The 21,815-nt window shown below is 41.2% G+C and overlaps 2 protein-coding genes across 3 annotated transcripts; both read right to left on the bottom strand.

Moving 5' to 3' along the window:
- Window positions 1-1,158: 1,158 nt before the first annotated feature.
- mrps15 (mitochondrial ribosomal protein S15) lies at window positions 1,159-5,563 on the bottom strand. 2 transcript variants are annotated; one of them, XM_070966542.1, is made up of 8 exons: window positions 5,306-5,563; window positions 3,488-3,556; window positions 3,334-3,409; window positions 3,159-3,207; window positions 2,924-3,008; window positions 2,404-2,462; window positions 1,710-1,901; window positions 1,159-1,429 (listed from the first exon to the last, which is right to left on the bottom strand). In XM_070966542.1, exons 1-8 carry the CDS (start codon window positions 5,442-5,444, stop codon window positions 1,343-1,345), a joined length of 756 nt encoding a protein of 251 aa, XP_070822643.1. In that variant the 5' UTR covers window positions 5,445-5,563; the 3' UTR covers window positions 1,159-1,342. The 2 variants fall into 2 exon arrangements, with proteins under 2 accessions (XP_070822643.1, XP_070822645.1); XM_070966544.1 differs by having other exon boundaries at window positions 3,488-3,550; window positions 5,306-5,541.
- Window positions 5,564-5,796: 233 nt separating this feature from the next.
- csf3r (colony stimulating factor 3 receptor) lies at window positions 5,797-16,885 on the bottom strand. The gene is made up of 17 exons (XM_070967425.1): window positions 16,746-16,885; window positions 14,192-14,280; window positions 13,000-13,074; window positions 12,524-12,820; window positions 11,393-11,525; window positions 11,069-11,235; window positions 9,883-10,052; window positions 9,585-9,735; window positions 9,214-9,296; window positions 8,887-9,094; window positions 8,589-8,777; window positions 8,272-8,373; window positions 7,867-8,013; window positions 7,643-7,783; window positions 7,441-7,537; window positions 7,285-7,363; window positions 5,797-6,639 (listed from the first exon to the last, which is right to left on the bottom strand). Exons 3-17 carry the CDS (start codon window positions 13,061-13,063, stop codon window positions 6,157-6,159), a joined length of 2,511 nt encoding a protein of 836 aa, XP_070823526.1. The 5' UTR covers window positions 13,064-13,074; window positions 14,192-14,280; window positions 16,746-16,885; the 3' UTR covers window positions 5,797-6,156.
- Between the last annotated feature and the right edge of the window lie 4,930 nt (window positions 16,886-21,815).

The following is a 21,815-nucleotide window of genomic DNA, read 5'->3' as shown; positions in this document are numbered from 1 at the left end:
TGCATCATGTCCTTTCTTTAATATACAGCTTGATCCAGTTTTCATTCAAACATGTCACCAATGCAGTTTGTAAAAGAAGGGATAGATTTACTCAACATTTGAGCTAGCAGAAAACTGCACATAACTGCAAAAACTTGTTTTCTGATTGAGGGAATTAAAATGTTCTTTTCACACAGGGCTATTTGTTTCTGAGAAGTAAATGTAAAACAACTTAAAATATTAATGTAAATTCACAAGATTATGGAGCCCGTACATAGTTAATTTAGACAGTATTGATGCTTACATCTCTGGAATACAGTTTTATCTAACATACTGGATATCAAATTAAACAGAAACTATGTGTTTTATTGCTGGGTTCACAGTTCTTGGTGATGTTTTAATGGACACTTATGGTATTTGGACAAAATAAGAGACACATTGCAATATAATTTTGCAACCCCACCCGTAAAGCTTCTAACGTGAGCTGTTTCTTCACACCTCTGTGGCAGGAAGATTCTCAGATGGCTTAAGTATTGCAGTGGTTTTGTAGTGGATTCATCACACTGCAAAGATGTCCATGTTCTGGTTTCTGACTCCTGCGTTAGAACGATTTAAAAGCCTTTGCTCAGTAAGTGCTCAGTCATGTGGTAATGTCACCAGATGTTCTTAAAGATATGGAGCATTGGCATAATGCGAAGTTACAAGGACTACAGAAAAATGCCATAACAGCACAGCAAGAAATGCTAATACTGTGGCTAAACATGTAACATTGTGTAATCACTAAATGTTTTGTTAGACTGATAAATGATGAAACAACAGGAACTTTAACTTTTACAGCTGTTGGAAAAATACCAGTTCTGACATTATGGCCTGTAGTGCAACACAATACACGTTTGACCCAGAGAGCAGTGCAGTAGTTTTCTGCCATGAGATTCATTATCAAGCCTTTTAAGTTGTATCCCATAGTGGACAAGTTTTGCTATTTTGTGTCACCAAACTGCAGAATATTTCCCAATTATCTGGTACCTTGAGTTCCCTATTTCAGCTAATACTTTACACAAGTGATATCAGTGGCTTCCTCAGTTGTTTTGTGCAGATAAATCTTAAACACATGTAACTGATAATCATATGTTTCAGTACAAATCATTCAGTCCATTTCAATACAGTTTTCTGTGACATTTTATTTCCATTAAATTCAACTTGAAAGCAAAAGCAACTGTATGACGTAACACATGAGAAAAAAGAGGGAAAAAAAGGTTTGTATTCACACGCCACATAACCACATCTGAAAGTGTAAAAGTAAAGATGTTGGGTAAGACAAGCATTTAGAGTCAGTTCTTATAATATGTAATATATCGTCTTTTTAATGGCTCCCTGTGTCTGTGGAGGCTAAACTCTTCTTCATCATCAGCCTCTCCTCTTTTTTCTGCTTCTGCACTTCGTTGAAGACCTGAGAAGAGAAGTGTCAGAGGAGGCACAGAATCACACCTTGACCATATTAGTCAGTTAGATGAGTGAACGTGTCAACTGACAGAAAGCCTGTTATTCTCTCACACGCACAATATGCATCAGAATCACTACTGGACAAAACGTTTCAACGAAGTTTAAGGTCCTTAGATATAAATCTCCAATTGATACCATTATCATGCACTGTAAATAAAAAACAGTGCTCATTATAATACATAGAAAATGTAGATGTAAACAGAATAGTGGGGTCACTTGTTTGCTACCTTAATGCAGAAGGCCTTCTTGGCCAGCCAGCGGCGAGTGGCCCGTCTGTAGTACTCTGGAGGGAAGGTGTAGGTGATGCCCAGCTGCTTGCATACTGTCTCAAAGGCATCATAGTTAACCAGCCTGAGGTTTTTCAACAGCTTTTTCCTTCGGTCAATGGCCATGAGCATTCGCCTCTTGTTGGCTTTGTCCTGCGAAGAAATAGCATAAAAGAGTGGGATTGGACTACAGATGTGATTCAAGTAGGGAGGAAACGAGGACACCAACTGAAGCCCGGTTTATACACTGATCAGATCATGAGGAGATACTTAATTACACATGCAACGGAGAAACACTTCGCAACCTCTGCTCCCTATCTGTGTCCATTTCAGCAACAATGTTCAATGTATGATGTAACATGGAAATTTCCGACTATGGCTGTGCTACGCATGTTCTCATTTCATATGGGGGAGTACACAGGATATCCTGTAGCACACGCATGCTTCACACCAGAGCAAGGCAGACAGGAAATGTGGAGAGACGTATTCATACATGAAAGCTCTGGTGGTGCAAGTCAACTGGCCTATGACATGATGCATCATCGAAGATTTATATATGCAATATAAAACCTGTCCCAAGAACAAGACTTCCGGTTTACCATGTAAGGCAGGAGAATGATGTAAAAATGACGTTGATTCTACGGCTTTCACTCACCTTCTGGTGTTTCTGCAAGTGCTCCCGAAAGTTTCGGATTTTTACTGTCAAAATAGCCACTGAAGGAAAAGACATTAAAAAGGGGACTGAATCAGTAAACAGTTAAAATACAGTACATTCTGCCTTTGTACGACCCTGAAGTTGGGATGCTGTGTAAAACATAAATAAAACAACGTGATAACTTGCTAATCCTTTTTTACATATACTCAATACATTCCACAGGCAAACAGGCTCATTGGTAACAGGTGATAGGATGATTAGGTACGAAAGGGGCATCCTGGAAAGGCTCAGTCGATCACAAGTGAGGATGGAGTGAGGTTCATCACTTTAGTGAACACATGATTGGATGAAGGATATTATTAGATGGGCTCAGGAACACTTTGTTAAACTGCTGTCAGTAAACACAGTTTGTTTGCACATGATTGCATTTATTTATATTTTACACAGCATCCCAAGCTTTTGGAATCAGGCTTGTATTACAGTGAAAACACTTATGTACGCAACCAAATAATCAACTCACCCCGGACTTCCACTGAGTTGCGGTCATTTTTGTCCCTCTGGACTTTTGCAATCAGCTGTTCCGTTTTCAGCCGTAGCTTTTCACTCTGAAGACACGAACACAGAGATTACAATACCTGTATGTGACTTAACTTCCTGTTGGTGTACATTTCAAGAATTATTATCATCAAAAATACTGGAAAAAAGAAAGCAGCATAAAACATGACAAAGTGATCTGCAAGGACATGAGGACTCACATGATTTGCTAACTCCAGTGAAAGAAGTCTTTTGACAATATCATCAGTCCTATTAACAGAAAATACGCATTAGATGAGTGGATGATGAATGTAATAGATATGTGACTGCAAACTTCTCATGAAATGTGAATATAAAGTGTATTTCATGTAAGGTATGGTATGTATGTATGTTTACGTTTGAGCGAGGGGAACAGCTGCATAATCCATCTTCAGCATTGTTGGTGGAAGATCGCTGAGCTGGCTCTCAGAGCCTGGAAGAAACAAAACGTTTGAATGAAAAGCAAAATGAAAAACAAATATGGTTTGGTGACAGCAGTCTCATAACATACCCTCCCTCCTTTTCTTTGCAGCCCGAGCATAATGTCTCACTGGTGGTAGAACAGCGAAGCTTCCTGCGGCTGAGGAGAGAGAAGAAAAGAAACCATAAATGTGCAATGAGCGGACAGAAAAGTGGAAACAACAAAAGAAAAACAACTTTGACAAAGGGATCATAGCTATCGCAGCTGTGATCTAATGTTGCAAGACAAAGGAAAAAATACACACCAAACTGCCTCAGCTAAGGATCCATGGTTGCCAGTCAAAGCTGACAGTGAAGTATACTGAAACTTCACATTATGTTGAAGTCACTACAGGACTGAATAAAGACATGTGTGACAAGGTTTCAACAAAAATGCATGCTATGTACTTCAATTTCTAATCTGTTGAAAAATGTCGAAGCTGGAATCAGAGAATTATGACTTTTACTCTTAAAAAACTACTCAAACTGATTAATCGATTACCAAAATAGCTGACAATTAATTAAATAGTTGACAACTTATCGATTAATCTTTGCAGCTCAATGTAAGACAGTACAGACAACACAGTTTTGTATTAAAAAGATACCATCGATGTATTTATGTCATTAAAGTGGTGAATCTGTAATGATACTGAGTGCCATCTTTTTATGAAGTTCAATGAGCAGATTCATGGCTATTTAATAGTCAAGAAGATGGGAACTCAGACAGGAATAAAGCTGTTCTGAAAGATAATAATGGTCCAGCTCCTTCTCAAGAAATCGATTTTTACATCATGCCTGACACTTGTAGCACAAAAAAAAGTTGTGATATAAACTGTATGGCACTCTAGAGCACCAGCCCTGAGAGTTGGGGATGACTTTATAGAAGAGGCCGAGCAGACAAGGTGTTGATGAGGCCTTTGAGACTATTCTTTGGACAGAAACCTCACTTCGTTCTGAGCTGCAGTGCGGTCAGAGTGACCGGCAGAAACGTTTATTTGCAGCATGCCACTTACATTTCTACTCTGTTCTGTGTGAAGACAGTTAGTGGATGATGATGCAGCAGATGCACATGTTTAAGTTGCATACTTTGAAGAGCACAATCAAGATAATCTGGATAACGTGGCTGTCCCATACCACAGATAATACATAAATACGCACATATCAGATGGTGAGATGATAGCGGTTTTCAATTCTGTGTCACCGAAGCACCAAATGATGTTTTTTCTTTAAACTACTCTTTGCTTGTTATGTTTCCAGTGATTTAATTTCTATTCGACAGCGCTGTTACTCTATTTTATTTTCCTCAGACTAGAAGCTGTATGTGAACCAAATAAATTATGACATGGAGTTAACAACTACGTATTTATTGACGTGTGCTTCATGATTTCCCAGCATCTGTCACTGAGTTGAGCAAACAAGTCCTAGGCGGGACTGCTAATGAAGGTTTGGTACATCTGTGGCTAACAGCGAGCAGCAAATAGGATGCGCAAGTGTGAAGACAAGCTGTCACATTTTGGTAGACCTGGAGCGGAAGTGAGGGTATCGCTGCTCTAGATGATCATAATAATCTGGGAGGTGGGGCGACAATATTCACAACTAAACATCATTTAGCGCTTTCCATAGAAGTGTTAGCTTGTATGTTGTGTGGCTAGCGCACTGTGACCCTCCGCTCCACCCCTGCAGCACTGTCAACAGAGGCCACTGCTGCTCGTGTTACCGTTAGCTAGCTAAGCAACGGCGCTCTCGCTTAGCATGGACAGACGGGCAATGTTGGGCAGTGTAAACAGCCAGGTAACAAAATACAGAAGCAGGCTATCTCCTAAACTCTCTTAGTCTGCTTCTTCAGACTCTTTCTGTCGCTTACACTTACCACAGCCGACTCTCGCTCCTAATAAAGCCGAGTTACTTGTCCAGGGTTTCGCTGACAAAACAGAGCATACCGCGCCGCTTTCTCGCAAAATACCAGCCGACGATTTCAGAACAGTTCGCAAAACTATGTTTGCCAACATGGCTGTCAAGACAAACCAGAAGGTAGAAACTGAATTGCATAAAAGTGATGAAAACGGGACAGGTAGTCACACTCGACCCCTACATGAGGTTCGCCATTTTGACTAGACCAAAGCAGAGGAATGAGGAAATGTTTTCTAGGCTACACGAACAATCCCAGAACACATCGATAGGATTAACTTCGCTTTTCAGTAAATTGACCTTGGTAGTCTTTGTTCTGCTTTCTTCTACAGTTTGCTAAAATACGAAGTAATTGCTTCCATTTTAAATCACAGAGAACATCATTTTTTTGGCAAGCAAAGTAGGTAAATACCAACTGTTGGGGTATATGCAGGCAAATAATCAGTCAGCAGAAGGGTTATAGGTTTTTTTTATTATCATTATTTTTTATTCATAGATACTTTTTTAACTGTGTCCCCTTGTCATAAAAAACAAATATTTTTGAGAAAGTTCACGTATGACCTACAACAATATCATCTCAACAATATAAAAAGTTTCTTCTGTAAAACCTTTATTTCCTTAAAAGGTAACATTTCTATGAAGTGTGGTACGGACAAAGCATGAACATCATAATCTTTATATATCAGATTGATTTTAGGATTAAATCTAGCAGCTATCTACAGCTGTGTTCTAAACTGGATCAAGCTCATTACACAAGCTCAGATCGACATGAACATCTTGCAGCATTTACTCTTATAAAATCAGCAAAGCACTTCAGTCTTTTTCAGTATCATTCATGGCTAATGCTCGTAGAAAAGGGAAGTCGTTCCACAGAACCTCTGGGTCTGGCCCTTCTTCGGTTACACCATCATGGCAGGGTCCAAAAAAACATTGCTCTTTCTGCATCCCACCAGTTGCCATATTCTGGTAGCACTTCGGAGTAAAGGATTCCTCCGTTTCCAAGAGTGGCTGTGTGGACTCAGAACGCAGGTAGACATGAGACGCTTTAGCTGTAGGGCTGTTGCATGGACCAGTGAAGATCACAGTAGCATAAGGAACAGAGTCGCTGTTTGAACCAGAGTAGCCAGGGATGAATGGTGAACCACAAATGGACTCTCCCAGGTCACTCGTGTCCTCTGCACTGCTTAACCATGGGTCCTTGTCCTCTTTGCTTAGCTTCACAGGGATATCCAGGAAGCTGAGGTGGGACAGGTATATTGGATTGGGCTCCTCACTGTCTGAGGCAAGATATGTATCCTGCATAAGGAAAATAAATTAGTCATCATCTTCTTTCATTATTAAGTGACAAAATGTCAGGCCTGTACTTTGTCATATCTTCATTAAAGCAGCATTAATGGCTTTTTACCACATGGGGGCAGTGGAACAAGCGGTGAACACTACACTGGCATAAAGTTAGTATTGCAGCAAACAGTTGCTTATATATACATCCTGTAGCGACATAATCAGGCATTTGGAATCACATTTGGGCCCATCACAAGTCCAATATTCCTCTCCTTTTAGCTTTCTTTGGTCTCCAACTCCTAAGGGAAAGATCTGGCTCTGAAAGAGCCACTATGTTCACCAGCTAGCTGCTAACTTGCTAATGTACTTGCTGCCGTTTAGTGATGGGCGGGTAGCGTACAGAGGATTTATCATAACTCTAAGGTGGAAATTGGGTCGAGAAGAGCACTGAGAATGTACAAAAACAGTAAAGTTATGGGTTATAGTAGTAAACAACAAGCTGCAAGATGCTAAAATGCACCATAGAACAGAGGGGAACTCATAACTTCGAGTGATTCCTTGATGGTCCAATGATTATATAAAAATGTTGATTATTGCAGCTTTAACCTAAAGGGGGTAATTGCATAAAAGCATGTTCTTGCACAGGTTCATTTTCTGCACCTGTGTGGACTCTGATGTCCATCTCTTGATGCTGCTATTAGCGGGATCTGGAACAACAGGCCAGAAACGTCCTTTCAGCCTGCAAAAGAAAGTAAAATGGTTTTGAGAATAAATGACATCACAACTTCACAGCTCACAATGTGGAAGTGATCTCACCTTCTTTGGTTGGAGAAACAAGTCATGACTATGAAGATAATCAACACTGACAGTCCAACACCCGACGCAGTTACAATCATCACAACAGAAACACCATCTGAGAAGAAAGAAATGCATATAATGAATGAAATATCTGCTCTAGGAATACACACTCTCTTGATCTCTCTTTCATGACTCTAGAAAAACAAATAATGATACTGACCAAGGGGCTCAATGTCAAAATGAATTGTTGACCCATTCAGGCTTCCACCAAACGTGCTAACCATCATGAAAGCTTCATACACGGACACTGTGTTGAGGTCTTTCAGGACCACCCTCCTCACCTCCGGGTCGGCATTCACAACTGAAGGAAAAGTCAGACATCAGATAGCGTCAAGTACGTGACAAAAATGTTTCAGAACAGTGAAATGAAGGCGTTTAACCCACCATTAATGGGTCCCTTCTCGTTCCAGTAGAAGACTTTGTAGCTCTGGATTATTCCGTTCCTTTGGTCTAACGGTATTTCATCCCAGGTAAGCTCAATGTGTGACTGCCAGGTCTTTTTAATTTGTATTTTTGGAACCAAGGATGGCGCTTGAAAAGGAAATATCATGATGAGTGATCATAGTGGGCTATTATGCTCATGATTTGAAGCCTTCAAGCCAGCAAAATGTTCACCCACAAGAGGGCATTATTCCATCATGTATCAGCTGCGCCTGGTGGTTTGCACAATATATATTTTTTTTATTCGTGTGGCAAACTCTTTTCCCACTTCTTCAAAGTTAAGGCAGGCCAGCTCTCACACCTCTGCCTGCTCTTTGTGTGATCCTCTTCGTGTCTTTGGTGACTTACCCTTTTGTCTCGAGTAGGCATTAACAGTCTGAGGAAGGCCTATCCCATCCTTAAACCTAGGATACACAGAGATCCCATAGGGCTTGTAGGGCTCAAAGCTGCCTATTGATGAGAGCGAAGAGGTTAGAATGTATCAGCGCCCATAAGCTCCTAACAGTGTGTACAGGCAGGTCATGCGCAAGAAAAAGAAGACCTTGCATAAGCAGGAATTCTCATGGTAAAGGATGAGCATCAGATTAGGAAAACCAAATAAAAGGTGAGTAAAATAAGAAGGACATGGATCTGAAAACCTGCAATACAAATGCTATAAAACATACCTGTTATAACAAGGCTGGTCTGGTTTCTGTTAGTTATTTCAAACTGGGTGAGCGAGAGGTCTGTTGTTAACAAAGGTCTCCATTCCACCACATAATCAGTCGGACTGGAAGAAGCCAGACTTCTCCACTGGACCAGAAGGGATCTGTCATCCCGAGGAATGACTGAGACGTCTGATATCACTGTGTGAGCTACAGACGCAGAACATATCGAACACGTTGTGAGAAAAACGTCTTGAGCTTATTGTCCCTGAGCCGATTTCTAATCCAGTTCAACGTGATTTAAGGATGTCACTTTTACCTGTAGGTAGAAAAATCCGAACTTCAGTTGGGTTGGATTTCCCTGCTGCATTTACAGCACTCAGATACACTTTCTTTGCCCTCCTGGGAAGCTGGAAAGTACAATAATTCCCCATTGTAGTGCAGACCTTTCCCTTTTCACCTGGCAGTTTTTGCGCCGAGACAACGTATGACACATTTTGGCTGTTGGCACGGAATTGTTTTGATGGCTGGAAAAAAAAAAAGTGAGAATATGTTTTAAAGGCAGACCTCACACACTCAACCAGAGCTATAACAGAAAATACATCAGTTTGTGACAGGTGTCAAGCAGCATGTGTGATGTGTGTACCTTCCAAAACAAGTCTATGTTGAGTTGTTTGTGCATGTGCTCCCCCGATACCTTCATCCACCAGTCTAAGCGTCCGGTGGGAGCTGAAAAGAAAGCGACGGCTGTCAGGTTAGCGGCTCATCAAAAGCCTGCACCTCTCTCCCCATTCTTTAAAAAAATACAACTTTTCTATAGAAGACAGGTCTATGGATTCACTGCCAGAGTGTGTGGCAGAACTCAATACATCAATTCAGCCTGTGCTACAGAGCAAAGCAATGAGAGATGTAGAACATGACATTAGCATATATTGAAAAGACCAGGAAATGGAAGAAGAGGCAATAGATTGGAAAATGGGAGAGTGACTGATTGTGTCACTCTGAATTTAGTCCTACCGCTCTCCAAGGTGAGTCCAGACTGGCTGCTGCTCCATTCGCTCCACGGACTCTGCTGGTATCTGACTCTTATCTGGGTGAGATACTGAGTCCCATGGAGGAGACGACACTGGTCAACAGGTCTGGTTGGTCTAATGTTGCTCACAGGGATCTATGGAACAGAACGCACAAACCATACAGATGTGACTCCAGGCACACACATTATCAACTTCAAGCAGGTGATACTACTGTATGGTTACTCATAGCTACTACGTCAAAGGTGAATTTTTCAAATCATACTGGAATGAATTGTACTCACTACTTGTTCACTCCATTGGCTGCTGTCAACAGTCTTGAGACGGACTTCCAGGTTCAGCTGGAAGCTACGCATCCAGGCCTGGTGCTGAGATACGCTCCAGCTCAGCTTTAGGCAGCCGTACTTTTTAGGCACTGCTTGAACCTTCAGAATTGTTGGTGGGTCAAATTTAGCTGAAATAAAACAAAGCAAAACCCCCCCGATGTGATTTAGATGCAACTTATCTTTTCTCCTCATAAATCTGTGTAGAAAAAGTTCACCTCTCGTGTATTACCATTACGTTTGTGTCACACAGCTAAGCAGCAGTCTTTCCCCCAAAAAATCAATACCTGGTGATCTTTGAGAAATTCAGAAGGTCATCTAACGGCACTTAGAGCTGGTCTCAGGGTATTTACAGAATCCTCAAAGACTATTTTAACTGTGTGAAAAAATTCTGTCCCCTGCATGTTAAATGGTGGCTGGATTTGGCAACGTGGCAACAACACTGAAAAGCTGTATAATGAGGATTTTTTTTCTTCCAAAATGGATGTCTGCAAGAAACAAATGATCCAAGTTGCTGATTTGCAGTGAAAAAAGTAGAGAAATGTAATGGTTGTGGTCCCCCGACCTGTCCTTAACACGACCATATATTTAGCCTGCTTGATATCTTTTGGGCGTCTGTGAGCTTCTGGCGAGCTCTTGGCAAGCTCTCAGACTGCATCTTTGAACAGGCCACACATATCAAGCGAGCACCAATTTGCAAGCGTCAAGTGGAGGCCGATTTGCCTCTGATCTGGAGGCCTTTTGTTGCTGATCTCCAAAAAACTGTCAGCAAGTGGAAATCAGGGGTACAATCCTGTAATGTGAACTCGACATTATGCGAGTAGAGGCTAATGTAGCCTTGAGCTGCTAGCCTCTAGCAGGGATGAGTAGCAGGCTGCAGAGGTCTGGTAAGATCACTTTGTTCTAACATTTCATAGTCAGACTTTAGTCTTCATCATGTGAAGACATTTATCAGACCTCACACAGCTCCAAAGACCTGTACACAGATTTGATGTGTAAAATGATGAGTTCCCCTTCAAGGATGGTTCAGGACAATATAATAATTGTATTAAAAACTGGATAGTGGCTGGTAATGTAGGTCACTGCATTCCCACGATGGAAACAATCAAAGACAACATTCAATAAATGCAGATTTTCTGTTTCTCACCTGCACTGACGGGTTCCAAAATGAGAGGTACTGAGGTTGCTTCTCCAAGTTCATTCGCCGCCTTTACATATAATTCCATTTCTGAGAACAGGACAAAGCCAGAGCGAGGGATGGTATAGCGGTGGACTCCTGGCTGCACCTCATAAGCGTGGCTCTCGTTTGCATCCCTGAAATGAGGAAATTATAAAGCGGGAAACACAGTTGTGCAAGCGGGCAGACATGTTTAGTAAATGACACTTTAAACAACCCTGACACCAGATGTTTGCTTTCTGGGAACCGTGTCAGTGTGTTCCTGGTAGACGGTATTTACAGGCAGATTATTACCATATCTGGGTGTGGAGGGTGTATTTTGTGAGTAGATGGGTCTCCTGCTGCCCAGGGTCCCAGCTACAGGTCAGGGTGTTGGGGGTGGTGAGGTTTGTCTGGCAGCTGAGGTTTTGTGGTGCCTCTGGTGGATCTATAGATGAAACAATACGCGGATGAGGGTTTTTTTATGGAGTTGTGAAGGAAAGTGCTCTTCATTCACTTTCTACACATGTATTTACAAGTGACACAAGCTAGAAGTTAGACAGGATTCATGCATCATGGGAATCAAGTAAGAATGAGTATATTATTACACAGGGTTTGCTGTATGATTGAAATTTGTATTTATGTTTTTTTTTTTTTACTATTTAGTGTCAAGATCTCTTCATTAATGTTTTTTGTACTCGGTCCCTTTATTTATATTTCCAATTAATGTTTGCAGTTTTAGAAATGTAGTTTACTTCATAAATGTCTGTGCAAAGAGATTTTAGAAATTAAAAAGCATGGCCTCTTTTTGATGTGATTTGTTGTGACTTAATCTTCTGATACAATCATTGCTGCTTTGGTTGTAAACTTCTAAATCAGTGCTTCCTCATTTTCTTCCTTAAGGGACCACTTTTCTATCTCTGAGACTCCTGACAACGATACATATTTTATGGATATTTCACATGATATTCAAAGCATGACAATAAAAACTGTACATTTAATCCAAATCGTGAACGTAATAACTGAAGCTTGTGTAAGCTCTGTGAATACAGCTTGTGTTCAGATCTTCACCTTGCCCTTATCTTGTAAGATTTCTTTTTGCTTATATCTGAAAAAAATAATATAAACTTTACAAAGAACAATTGCATTTGGTTTTCTTTGCAGAAATGAATGAAATGCGGAGATACAAGCCTGTTGTATTAAAAAAAGGCCCGCAGGCTGTGGACGAGCGCTCAGAAAAATGTGGGCCTATCATCCATACATCCATTAAAATGGACAAAACAATGTTACTGGCAAATTTAAAGTTACTTGTTCAGTATTGAAGTTTTATTTTCACACTAAACTGCTCTTTTAATAAACTTTCCCACCCACATGAACTCGTGAAATAAGCAGTTTAATTCGACTGTGAATGAACAAACATGCACAAGAAGCTGAAATCTCTCTCACATCCAGCTCTGATCTCCACTCCTGCTGCTACTTGAGCAGGAGAGGCCTGGACACAGCAGGTGAGGAACGCCCTGGTCTGATTGAAGCTCGGTATAACAACCTCGGAAACCGTGCCGCTCTCATTGGCCACGGGGCTGCTGGGGAGAAAGCGATCGTCGAGGCGCCACTCTATTTGAACAGCTTGTCCGATGACCAGAGGGCAGCTGTCTCTGATGACACATGTGGCTGTGACAGGCGACCCCAAAGGCACCACGGAGCTGGACGTCTGGAGCTTTGCGCATGGCTGTATGACACCCTCTATCAACGAGAACATGAATTCAAATGTGGCAGGGGGAAGAGAATCTTAACTGTAAATGCTGAGTCTGATAAATGATGACTATCGTAAAGAAAAGCCTAGAGTAATACAATTGTCTTCATAACTGCTGGTTGGGTATTTCCATTTAGATTTGCTATTTCACTCTGAGAGCAACACTCACCATTTCTGGCTCCATTCACAAATGCCACCAGCATGACAATCACTGACGCCCATGCGGATATCATGATGATAAAACCTGTTTGGCAACCGAAATGAAATGCATTATTTTTAAATTACAAACTCTCATGACCTCTCATCACAACAATATTTGATTTGCCGTTCCTTCCCAGAGACATGCCGCGTTGTGCGAGGTGAGGTTTTGAGAGCGTCTGTTGCTTCAAAATACATCATCAGCGCTGTATTTCAAGTGCCTGGTATGATGGCCCGATGTGAGCAAGGATGTGATCTCCATAATGCATAACACTTCAAAATGAACAGACAGCTTGAGAATGAGTCCAGTGCTTCCCGTCTGTGTAAGGCGTTTGCAGAGCATATAGAAAACAAACCCCAAAGACTGACACGTGACACGCTCCTGGATATGAAAATCCACGACAGCTTGGGTCTACATTTACGCAACACGACTGCACAAAGGATGTCTCATTTCAGCCATGTTGCAATAAATTGTTGGCACTAAACATTTCTGCAAATCTCAGGCCCATTAAATATGTACATCTTATATGTTTCTATAATAGGCATCAGAGTTACGTGGTTCAGATTACTGCTACATGTACATGAGCTGAGGAGGGGATCTGCTGCTGCTGCTGCTGCTGTGTTTCTGGCAACTAAATCTTGTTTTTTAAACCCAAAGATGACCATTTTCCAACCATAACCGAGGGGCTTTTCTGCTTAAATCTGATCAACCCTCAACCACAGTGCAAAATTAAAATGTAAAGAAATGTAAAGTTTGGGTTTTTTGTTGATTTTTGCTTAAGCGTACAATGCTAACATTTCTTCCGATGAGCGGTTTGGACATTTAAAGCTCTGCCTGCTGTTGCAACATGAAATTTCGATTCTTTGCAGAGGGAAAATATTTATGTTGTTAGCAAACACTGTATCTGATTGTAATCTATGATTCTAATAGAGGGATAAAACTTCTTCAAGCAGACAGGAAGATTATAATTCCCAGTTAAAAAGTAACCAGCCTTGTTGGTCATGTTTAATGAACAGGGATGGGAGCACTCCTCCAGCATATTCTGCTCATGACATTAGGTCAACAACCTGTGTCTTACATTTGAGGCTCAGTTGGGACGTCACATTACAAGCACAGGTGTTATGAAAATGGATTTTGAGGAATGACTTTTTGCAACACTCACCATGAGAGGTTAAAATTCTCCGAACTCTGGCTCACAAAGCAACAGCAGGAAGGCACAGACATGCCTCACAGCATTTCTGTCTCTCTGTGCTGTACGGAGCAAACACAAAGCTGTCATTAGTCTGACATAATGATGAGATGATTGACAGGAAAGTTACATTTGCCCAAATAAATGGAAAACGCGGATTTATCATATGCGGCACACCATTTCACATTTGAAAAACTAACTACTATCTCATATTCTTTTTTTTTGGTAAGATCGATGAATTGTTCCCAACATCTATCAAGCAAAAAACACCACAAACAGCATTTTTTTCTGGTCCCTGCTTCTAAAAACATGAGGACTTCTCATCTAACGTATTTGTAAATTTGACACATTCGTACGTCAATTTAAATCTTTTCTCCATTTGCAGCTGATTTGGGCATTACAAGGAAGAGTAACAGGTGAAATGAGTCAATTCCAACATTTAAAATGCCATTTCATGTGTGGAAAGAGGCACCATTAATTAATTAACTAACTAACTCATTTTCCATCCATCCATCCATTTTCTATGCCGCTTATCCCTTTTGGGGTCGCGGCTGGAGCCTATCTCGGCTGTCAACGGGTGAGAGGCGGGGTACACCCTGGACCGGTCGCCAGCCAATCGCAGGGCACATAACGAACTCATTTTAAACTTGTAAATTCACAAAAGTGGATACAAGTAGCAATTCATTATTAAGTGGTGCTAATAATCCCATTGCTACCAGGAGCTCAGAAGGGAGGAAGCTCTCATCTGGTATGTGACAGTGCAGCAGATGACTATTACTGATTTTTCCACCGGCAGAAATTTCAGACGTGGTCACACACACACGCACACACACATGTGAACACACAAACACATGCATAAACAGAGCCAGTAACTGAGACCACAGCATTAAGAAACTTCCTGTGGTCTTGCAACACGCGGGCTTGGTGTCCCTGACTAATTCTGGTGAGAAATTGAAGAATCTGAAGCTCATTGTTCCTCAGGCCAAAACATGTTGGCAGCATCAGCATATTTATTGTCAACAGGCTTCAGCTTATTCTTCAAAGGCGAAAGGAACAAATGGAGACGATTTCTAATTAGATTTCCATTAATTCCGCTTCCAAGTATTTCTGGTCTGGAGCAGCTCTCTACCGTTAGGCAGAAATGTTATGTCTGGACTGTCAAATTGAGAGCAACCTCATAAGACAAGGAGGTATTAGTTTAATAATTTGTAACTATCACTCAAACTCAGAGTCAGATCGCTGCCCTCAGTGTGCAATAACCAGCCATTTGGAGAAGTCTGCGTTAAAGCAGTGTAAAAGAAATGGAATTTCTCCCCGTTTCTTATCAGCTGCGTGCATAAAGGCCTCCATTTTCCCTTCTGCTTTCCTTTTTAGAATTTCTGCTTACTACTAAAAGGTAATTGCCTGTGGCTCTGACAAAAGGCAATGGAGAGGAAGGGAAGGGGAGAGAAGCAGAGATATGCTTCTGAATTTGGAGTGCATTTTGTCAACAAACACAATTTGATATGCTTAAATAAAGACAGCGAAATAAAACTGGCTGTTTTCAGTGTATCGGCCAATTATGCTCCTAATGTATCGATGCAAATTTGTTATCTGGACTGTGCCTGAGTGAGTCATGTCATTATGAGCAGAGAAACATGGTGCCATGGCCGCCGTATGTTTCCTTTCCCGTTGCTGTTGGGGGTTACCAAACGCCCACTTTCAGGATTTGGCAATATCCTTGACACAGAGTGCAATGACGAACTTGCCACTATTTCCCCCTTTTGGTCCTGTTTCTCACACTCAGCAATGTGCTTTAGATAAGAAAAAGCATTCAAGAAAGTCTTTTTTTGTTGCATTTGGATTAATTAACAGTTCCTTCAAGCTCCGAAATAGTGACCGTCAGTGTCAGCAGTTGTAAAAGTCCAAAAAGCAAAAAGGGAGGAAAGCAATCTGTTTCACATCCTCTTTTTTTAATGGATGACCAGAACATAAACATATTTTCCATAGCTTTACACGCTAACACTGCTTCCATAGTAGTGTCACCATTTGGAGGGATGTCACAAAGACAAAACTCACAAAATGATAGTCTGCATTAAAATAGAGCTAAAAACATCTCAAAAAATAAGTTTCAATCTGACATGTTTTGAGCATTAAACTTCACGTACATTTACTTTAAAAGGACCATCTTATTTTAAAATTCCTCTTTATATCCAAAATATTTGAAGATCCTCTATATTTATAGTGTTTCATGTTTGTTAAAAATCTGCTGGCATTAATAAACAGGAAACTGCTAAGGATGATAAATGGCACAAGTTCAGCACAGAGCAGCCAAAACAATCTGATTAAGTGAGGGTTTTAAATGAAATTAAGCGGAGCAGCCAGTGAGCTGGATCAAAATGCGACTCCTAGGCCTGAACCTGTGTCGTTCAGACACAAGTTTTGTGAAGTTTCCCTTTTCAATCTGGCACAAGGATCAAAATGAAAGGACCAGCAAATCGCTTGATGTGAAGATAAAGGAGAGCCATCAGAGAGGCTTGCCACTCACCACACAGCAGCTGCAGCAGACCCAGAAAGACGAGAGGCTCTCATCAGCCCTGATAGCACTAGATGAAACAGTGTGGCTCAAAGCAGCTCAGACTGGAGGACATATGTGTGTGTTAGTCAAGCAGCGGCAGCAGCAGAAGCAGCGACGTCCTTGTTTTGAATTTGTGAAACTTCACTATTTTTCAGGAAGAGACACATGACTGGTGGGGCCCAGTTATGGGAAGAAAAGTGGGGTGTTTAAATTCTCGAAAAGAAAAGAGGTGAACAGTTCAGCTAAAAATAATCAAATCTGGAACAAATTCAGTCAGTCTTGACGGGTGATACGTATGATTGTCACACTATATTAGCGTTGTGATTGCTGATGGAGTAATAAGAACAGCTATTAGACCTTGATTAAATGTCAGTCTCTGACTTTCTCTTTGCTGGTATGGGAGCACAGAGGTATTTCAACTTTATTTTATGGTCTTTTCCCACAAGGTGTTAATATGGCGGCTGTCAAATGCCCTACAATATGACTCCAGGGATCTGTCTTGAGGAGTGCAGTAAGTCTGGTTCAGGCTGACCCCTCTGTGTCGACTGTGACCTTTGAAGTGGCAGATCTGCTGTATCACCAAGACTGCCTCAAATCACAGTCATCTCCCTCTCTGAGCCTGTCCAAGCCTTTGTCAGCATGGTAATAGAACAAGCTCTTAAATGGGATTGTAAACTGTGCCTTGACCTCCCAAGGGCACTTGAAACTACTTGCCATATCACGTTTATTAGCTTATTAAATTGTAAAATGATTCTCTGGCTGAGGCCTCATTTCAAATGGTGTGCGAGGCGAGTCAGTGAGCTCACCCACTCAACTTTTAATCTAACAGCTGCATCCCCGCTCGGTCACTCCGCCGCCCTCAAAAGCATAATGGAAGCTAACTGTTAATCAAGAGGCCGCTGGAGGAGGAATTAAGCGCACGCAGCGGTAGGTTTGTGAATAGGAATCAACAGGAGGAAAGGAAAGCAGGCACTAATTAAAAATACATTAACTGGTTATCATGCGTTGACATATTTTGCTTGATCTTTTTTCCTAATCAGCAGTAATGAACGAAGTGTTCTCCATCCACTGGGTATTACATGCTACGTTTCAGTGAGCAGTAAAATTAGCTGAGGGCCCCGAAGCTAAGTTGAACTGATGAAGCTTTGCTAGGTTTGATTATGGCTCTTGTACTGTACTTAATAGAATGCTGTCTCCTCTTTAGATTCTTATTCACATTAGAGACGTGACTAACCCCAAATTAGTCACTGCTGGAAATATCCTCTCATATCTGTCAACTATTACACAGAGAATTACAGTGGTTAACTGCAATCACAACTGCTGTAATCACGGCTTCTGCTAATCATGGATCCAAATCGAAAAATATTTTAGGCCCAGTGCCCTCTGTTGAAACAACGCCATTCTCCACACAAGTCAAAATCAATGTACTGTACCAAGGGATAGCAGTGAAACCACAGATTGAATCTATCGGTTTTCCTTTTTCACAAATGTCCTGAAAGTGTTCTCAAATATATATAACCTATAAGCTCAGGGGTAAGAGATATTTATCTACTATTAAATACTCCTCTCACAGCTGCAATTACTGATGCCAGACCAGCTAGAACCAGGATATTGTTAGTGGCTTTTAGTCCATTATAACGTGACTAAATCTGGGCCATCACGTCAACTAATTTTAATGGAATACAGCAAAGAGCCACAGCAGCCTGTTGAAAATGGCTCATGTGTGTCAGTCTAGTATAAAAAAGGTGAAGTTATCATTATAAGTGTGATGTGAAAGCTTACTCGCTTGTGTCAAAGTGAGGTTGGGGTTAAAAAATGACAGACTATTATATTTTCCATTATTATATTTACATTAAAATGTCATTTTCCTGTATCACTTATTCATGAAATTAGTAGATTTGTCTTTTACGTATTTAAAGTTAAGTGTGACAGTGCAGTCTTGATTTTGGAAAATAGTCCAATTTTTTTTTTTGTCATTAAACTTCACGTGCATCTGTACCAAATTTCAAGGAAATCACAAAAAAAAACAAAGACGACCACTTCATGGTGGCAGGAAACGTGAGGCAATCTCTGCGGTAATCTATTCAGTAGCTGTTTCAGCTTGGACCAACATGGTGGACCAACCAATCGACTGAATTTATGCAGACTTCTGAAAGTGCATGTGCTCTGTAGTGACAGTTCAGATATGGGCTGTACAATCTGCCCACATTATCAAAACTCCCAGATGGAGCGACCATATGTCCTCAAACGTGGCAATGTGGAAGGTGCATGCGCTTTACTTTCTGTTCCTATCATCACTGTTGCAATCATTGCATGTGAAAGGATGCTGTTTACATATGTCCTGAACAAAGTGTCCTGCCATATGCTTTCAGTTCACACAAATCTAATGTCTTTATTCAGTGTGCCTGCATCGTTTAAACAAGTCCTTGTGGTATTTGGCACACAATATTGATTCGGTTATACTCACAAGTATCTGTCATACTTAACATTTGCACGAGATGTTGCTTTAATGTGATTATGTACATCTGAGCTGCTGTGCGCCAGAGAGCGTGGCCTCTCACACTTCGGCTGTTTCCACCATGAGGCTTGGTCGAGCGAGACAGTGAGACACTGAGAGAAGGAGGGAGGGAGGGAGGGAGGGAGGGAGGGAGGGAGGAGAGGGTCAGATGAGCTCTGACTCACGCTCCTGCTCCTTACATGCACCCAATCCACTCCTATCTAGTACCTGTCACACGCTGGCTGCAAAATGGAATTGACTATTGATTTCCCCCTTACCACAGGTCAGTTGTGCTGGCAGGCTATAGTGGGATCACTGAGAGCCTCGTATGGGACAACAAGTGGAGAGGAACATGAGGAGGAAACACACATTACAAAACACACACAACCACAGGAGAGAGAATACACATTCTTATTAACTACTTTTCTCTGGGATTGTGTAACACACTCAGGACATGGCAGAGCTTTGGTAAAATGATGATGGGATTTGTTTTGTGAGGCTGAAAAAGTTAAATAAACACGGCCGTGAAAGATATATGAGATTTGTGAGACACAGTGCAAAATAATGTCTGCCTGTGACACATCAGCACAGGTTGATCGTGGACAGCTTTGCTGAATTTTGCTGCCTTTAAGTGATTCATTTGAACGACCTTCAGTGGCACGATGAAATGAAAGCGCGCACTGTTTCGCAGGAATAAGGCAGAGAGGAGAGATGAGAAAAAACATCTGACACAAATGTTTTCATCATTTAGAGACCTGTAAGATTTAACTCCAGACCCACTGGAGGGTCCCAAGCAGTTTTGTGAAACAGGTGTTTTTAAATGATGATTGTTTCTGGAAAGAGACCGGATGACATGCAGAAAATGCAGCATCAGGCTGGACCAGATGAGCAACCCGGGCGCCCCTAAACAGGTATTTATTAAGCCTCTACTTTTAGGAAGCGGGCTTCACCAAACTGTGACAATTTAGTTTACTTTGGATACACACCTGTATATTTTGACATCATCAGACGGTGAAAATTACCACTGATATTGTCCACGCACACAACAGATTTTCAAAGTGACAAAAGCACTTTCCTGCCTCTCAGAAGAAGTTTGTCAGGGTTGTGTGTTGGGTGTGAACACAAGGGTACATGTTGGCAAACACCTTGGACGGCTATTCTCGAAGGACAGAGCGGTACAGAGTTTATAGTGGTATGTAATATTTACACCCACAAAGACCACCTCTGAAGTCTTGGGGATAGTGTTACTAGAATACCAACATGAGTACCTCTTCTTTTTGGTGATGTGATGCCAGCAATTGCATTTGTGTGAATTTAATCTTAGTTCTAATTTGTATTGATTTATTTTTGAGTTATTTGACATTTGTGATTATTTATTAGCAGTATTTATAGTGTCAGTTTATTGGTAGTAAGATGTTGTGATTTCAAGTCTTCCCTCTTATAATGTGATGATGTCAAACATAATTACTAAAACTTCCAAGAAACACCTGAATGCACCACCACAGAAAGGTTTGCAAACAGTCTCTGCTCTGAATTACTGTGCACTAATAGAACATGCATGTGTTGTATGTATATGCACAGATCCCCTTCATAATGCTGATATCCAAACATTCAGCTTTTTACAGACATTTAGCCCATTTGTCCTAAAACACTTGTAAAACTTTGCAGCCTAAAGCCGACGACATGAGCAGCACGACAAGCTCCATTGACGGCTAAGTTGAGTGGCACGACTTCCTCTGCAGGCCCTATAAAGCTTTACTGTGTGTTGGTCTGTGGACAATGATCCCAGTGACATCAAAACTAAACTGGCCTTTGGACCATTGTGTTGAATTCTGTAGGGGATGCGAGCACACAGAGTGCCAGTCTGTCGTGAAACCAAACGACTTAAAACTTTGCTCAGTGATAAACTGAAGCAACCAACAGGAACCAGCGTGTTGGTGTGGCCTGTGTTTGCGTGGTCTGCAGTGTTATTATCGACTGCTGCTCATTTCTAAATGTGCACAGTATAGCTGCTAACTTGTCTACGGAGCTATTTTGACACTGCTTTTGTTTGCAGTGCACAAAAGTATCCATTGTTCAGGATTGGGACGGCATAAGCAATGTTTGCACATTTTCTCGGCAAGCATAAATCCTGTCTGCAGGCAAACATGATGAAGATCACAGACTCACTTCCCGAGCTACACAATCTATAGTTGTGCAGCCATCTGTAAGCACAATAGCTGAGCAACAAATGCTACCTGTTCAATTTTTGTGAACTGTCAACAGTCTGTTGATTTAAGCCTGTCTCAGGGCCTTACTACCCCACAACACAAGCAAAAGAACAGCTACGTTTTGGTTATTTTGTCCCACAGGTGCACAGAAATGTATTTTATGATGGTGATTTACAGAAAAAAAAAACAACTGAAAAATATCTAACATTGTTGGGCCTCAGAAATGACCGTAAGTCCAATTAAAACCCCTCGATGCCTCAGTGAAAGGTCTTCCTTGTAAATGTCAAAGTAACACGGTGGTTTTACAGGTATACATGCTCTTCTGTCCAGTCT

Source organism: Chaetodon trifascialis, chromosome 7 (assembly GCF_039877785.1).
Source record: "Chaetodon trifascialis isolate fChaTrf1 chromosome 7, fChaTrf1.hap1, whole genome shotgun sequence".
In the NCBI taxonomy this organism is placed as follows: Eukaryota; Metazoa; Chordata; class Actinopteri; order Chaetodontiformes; family Chaetodontidae; genus Chaetodon; species Chaetodon trifascialis.
Note: the sequence above shows the minus strand (reverse complement) of the source record. Positions and strands in the feature narration are given on the sequence as shown.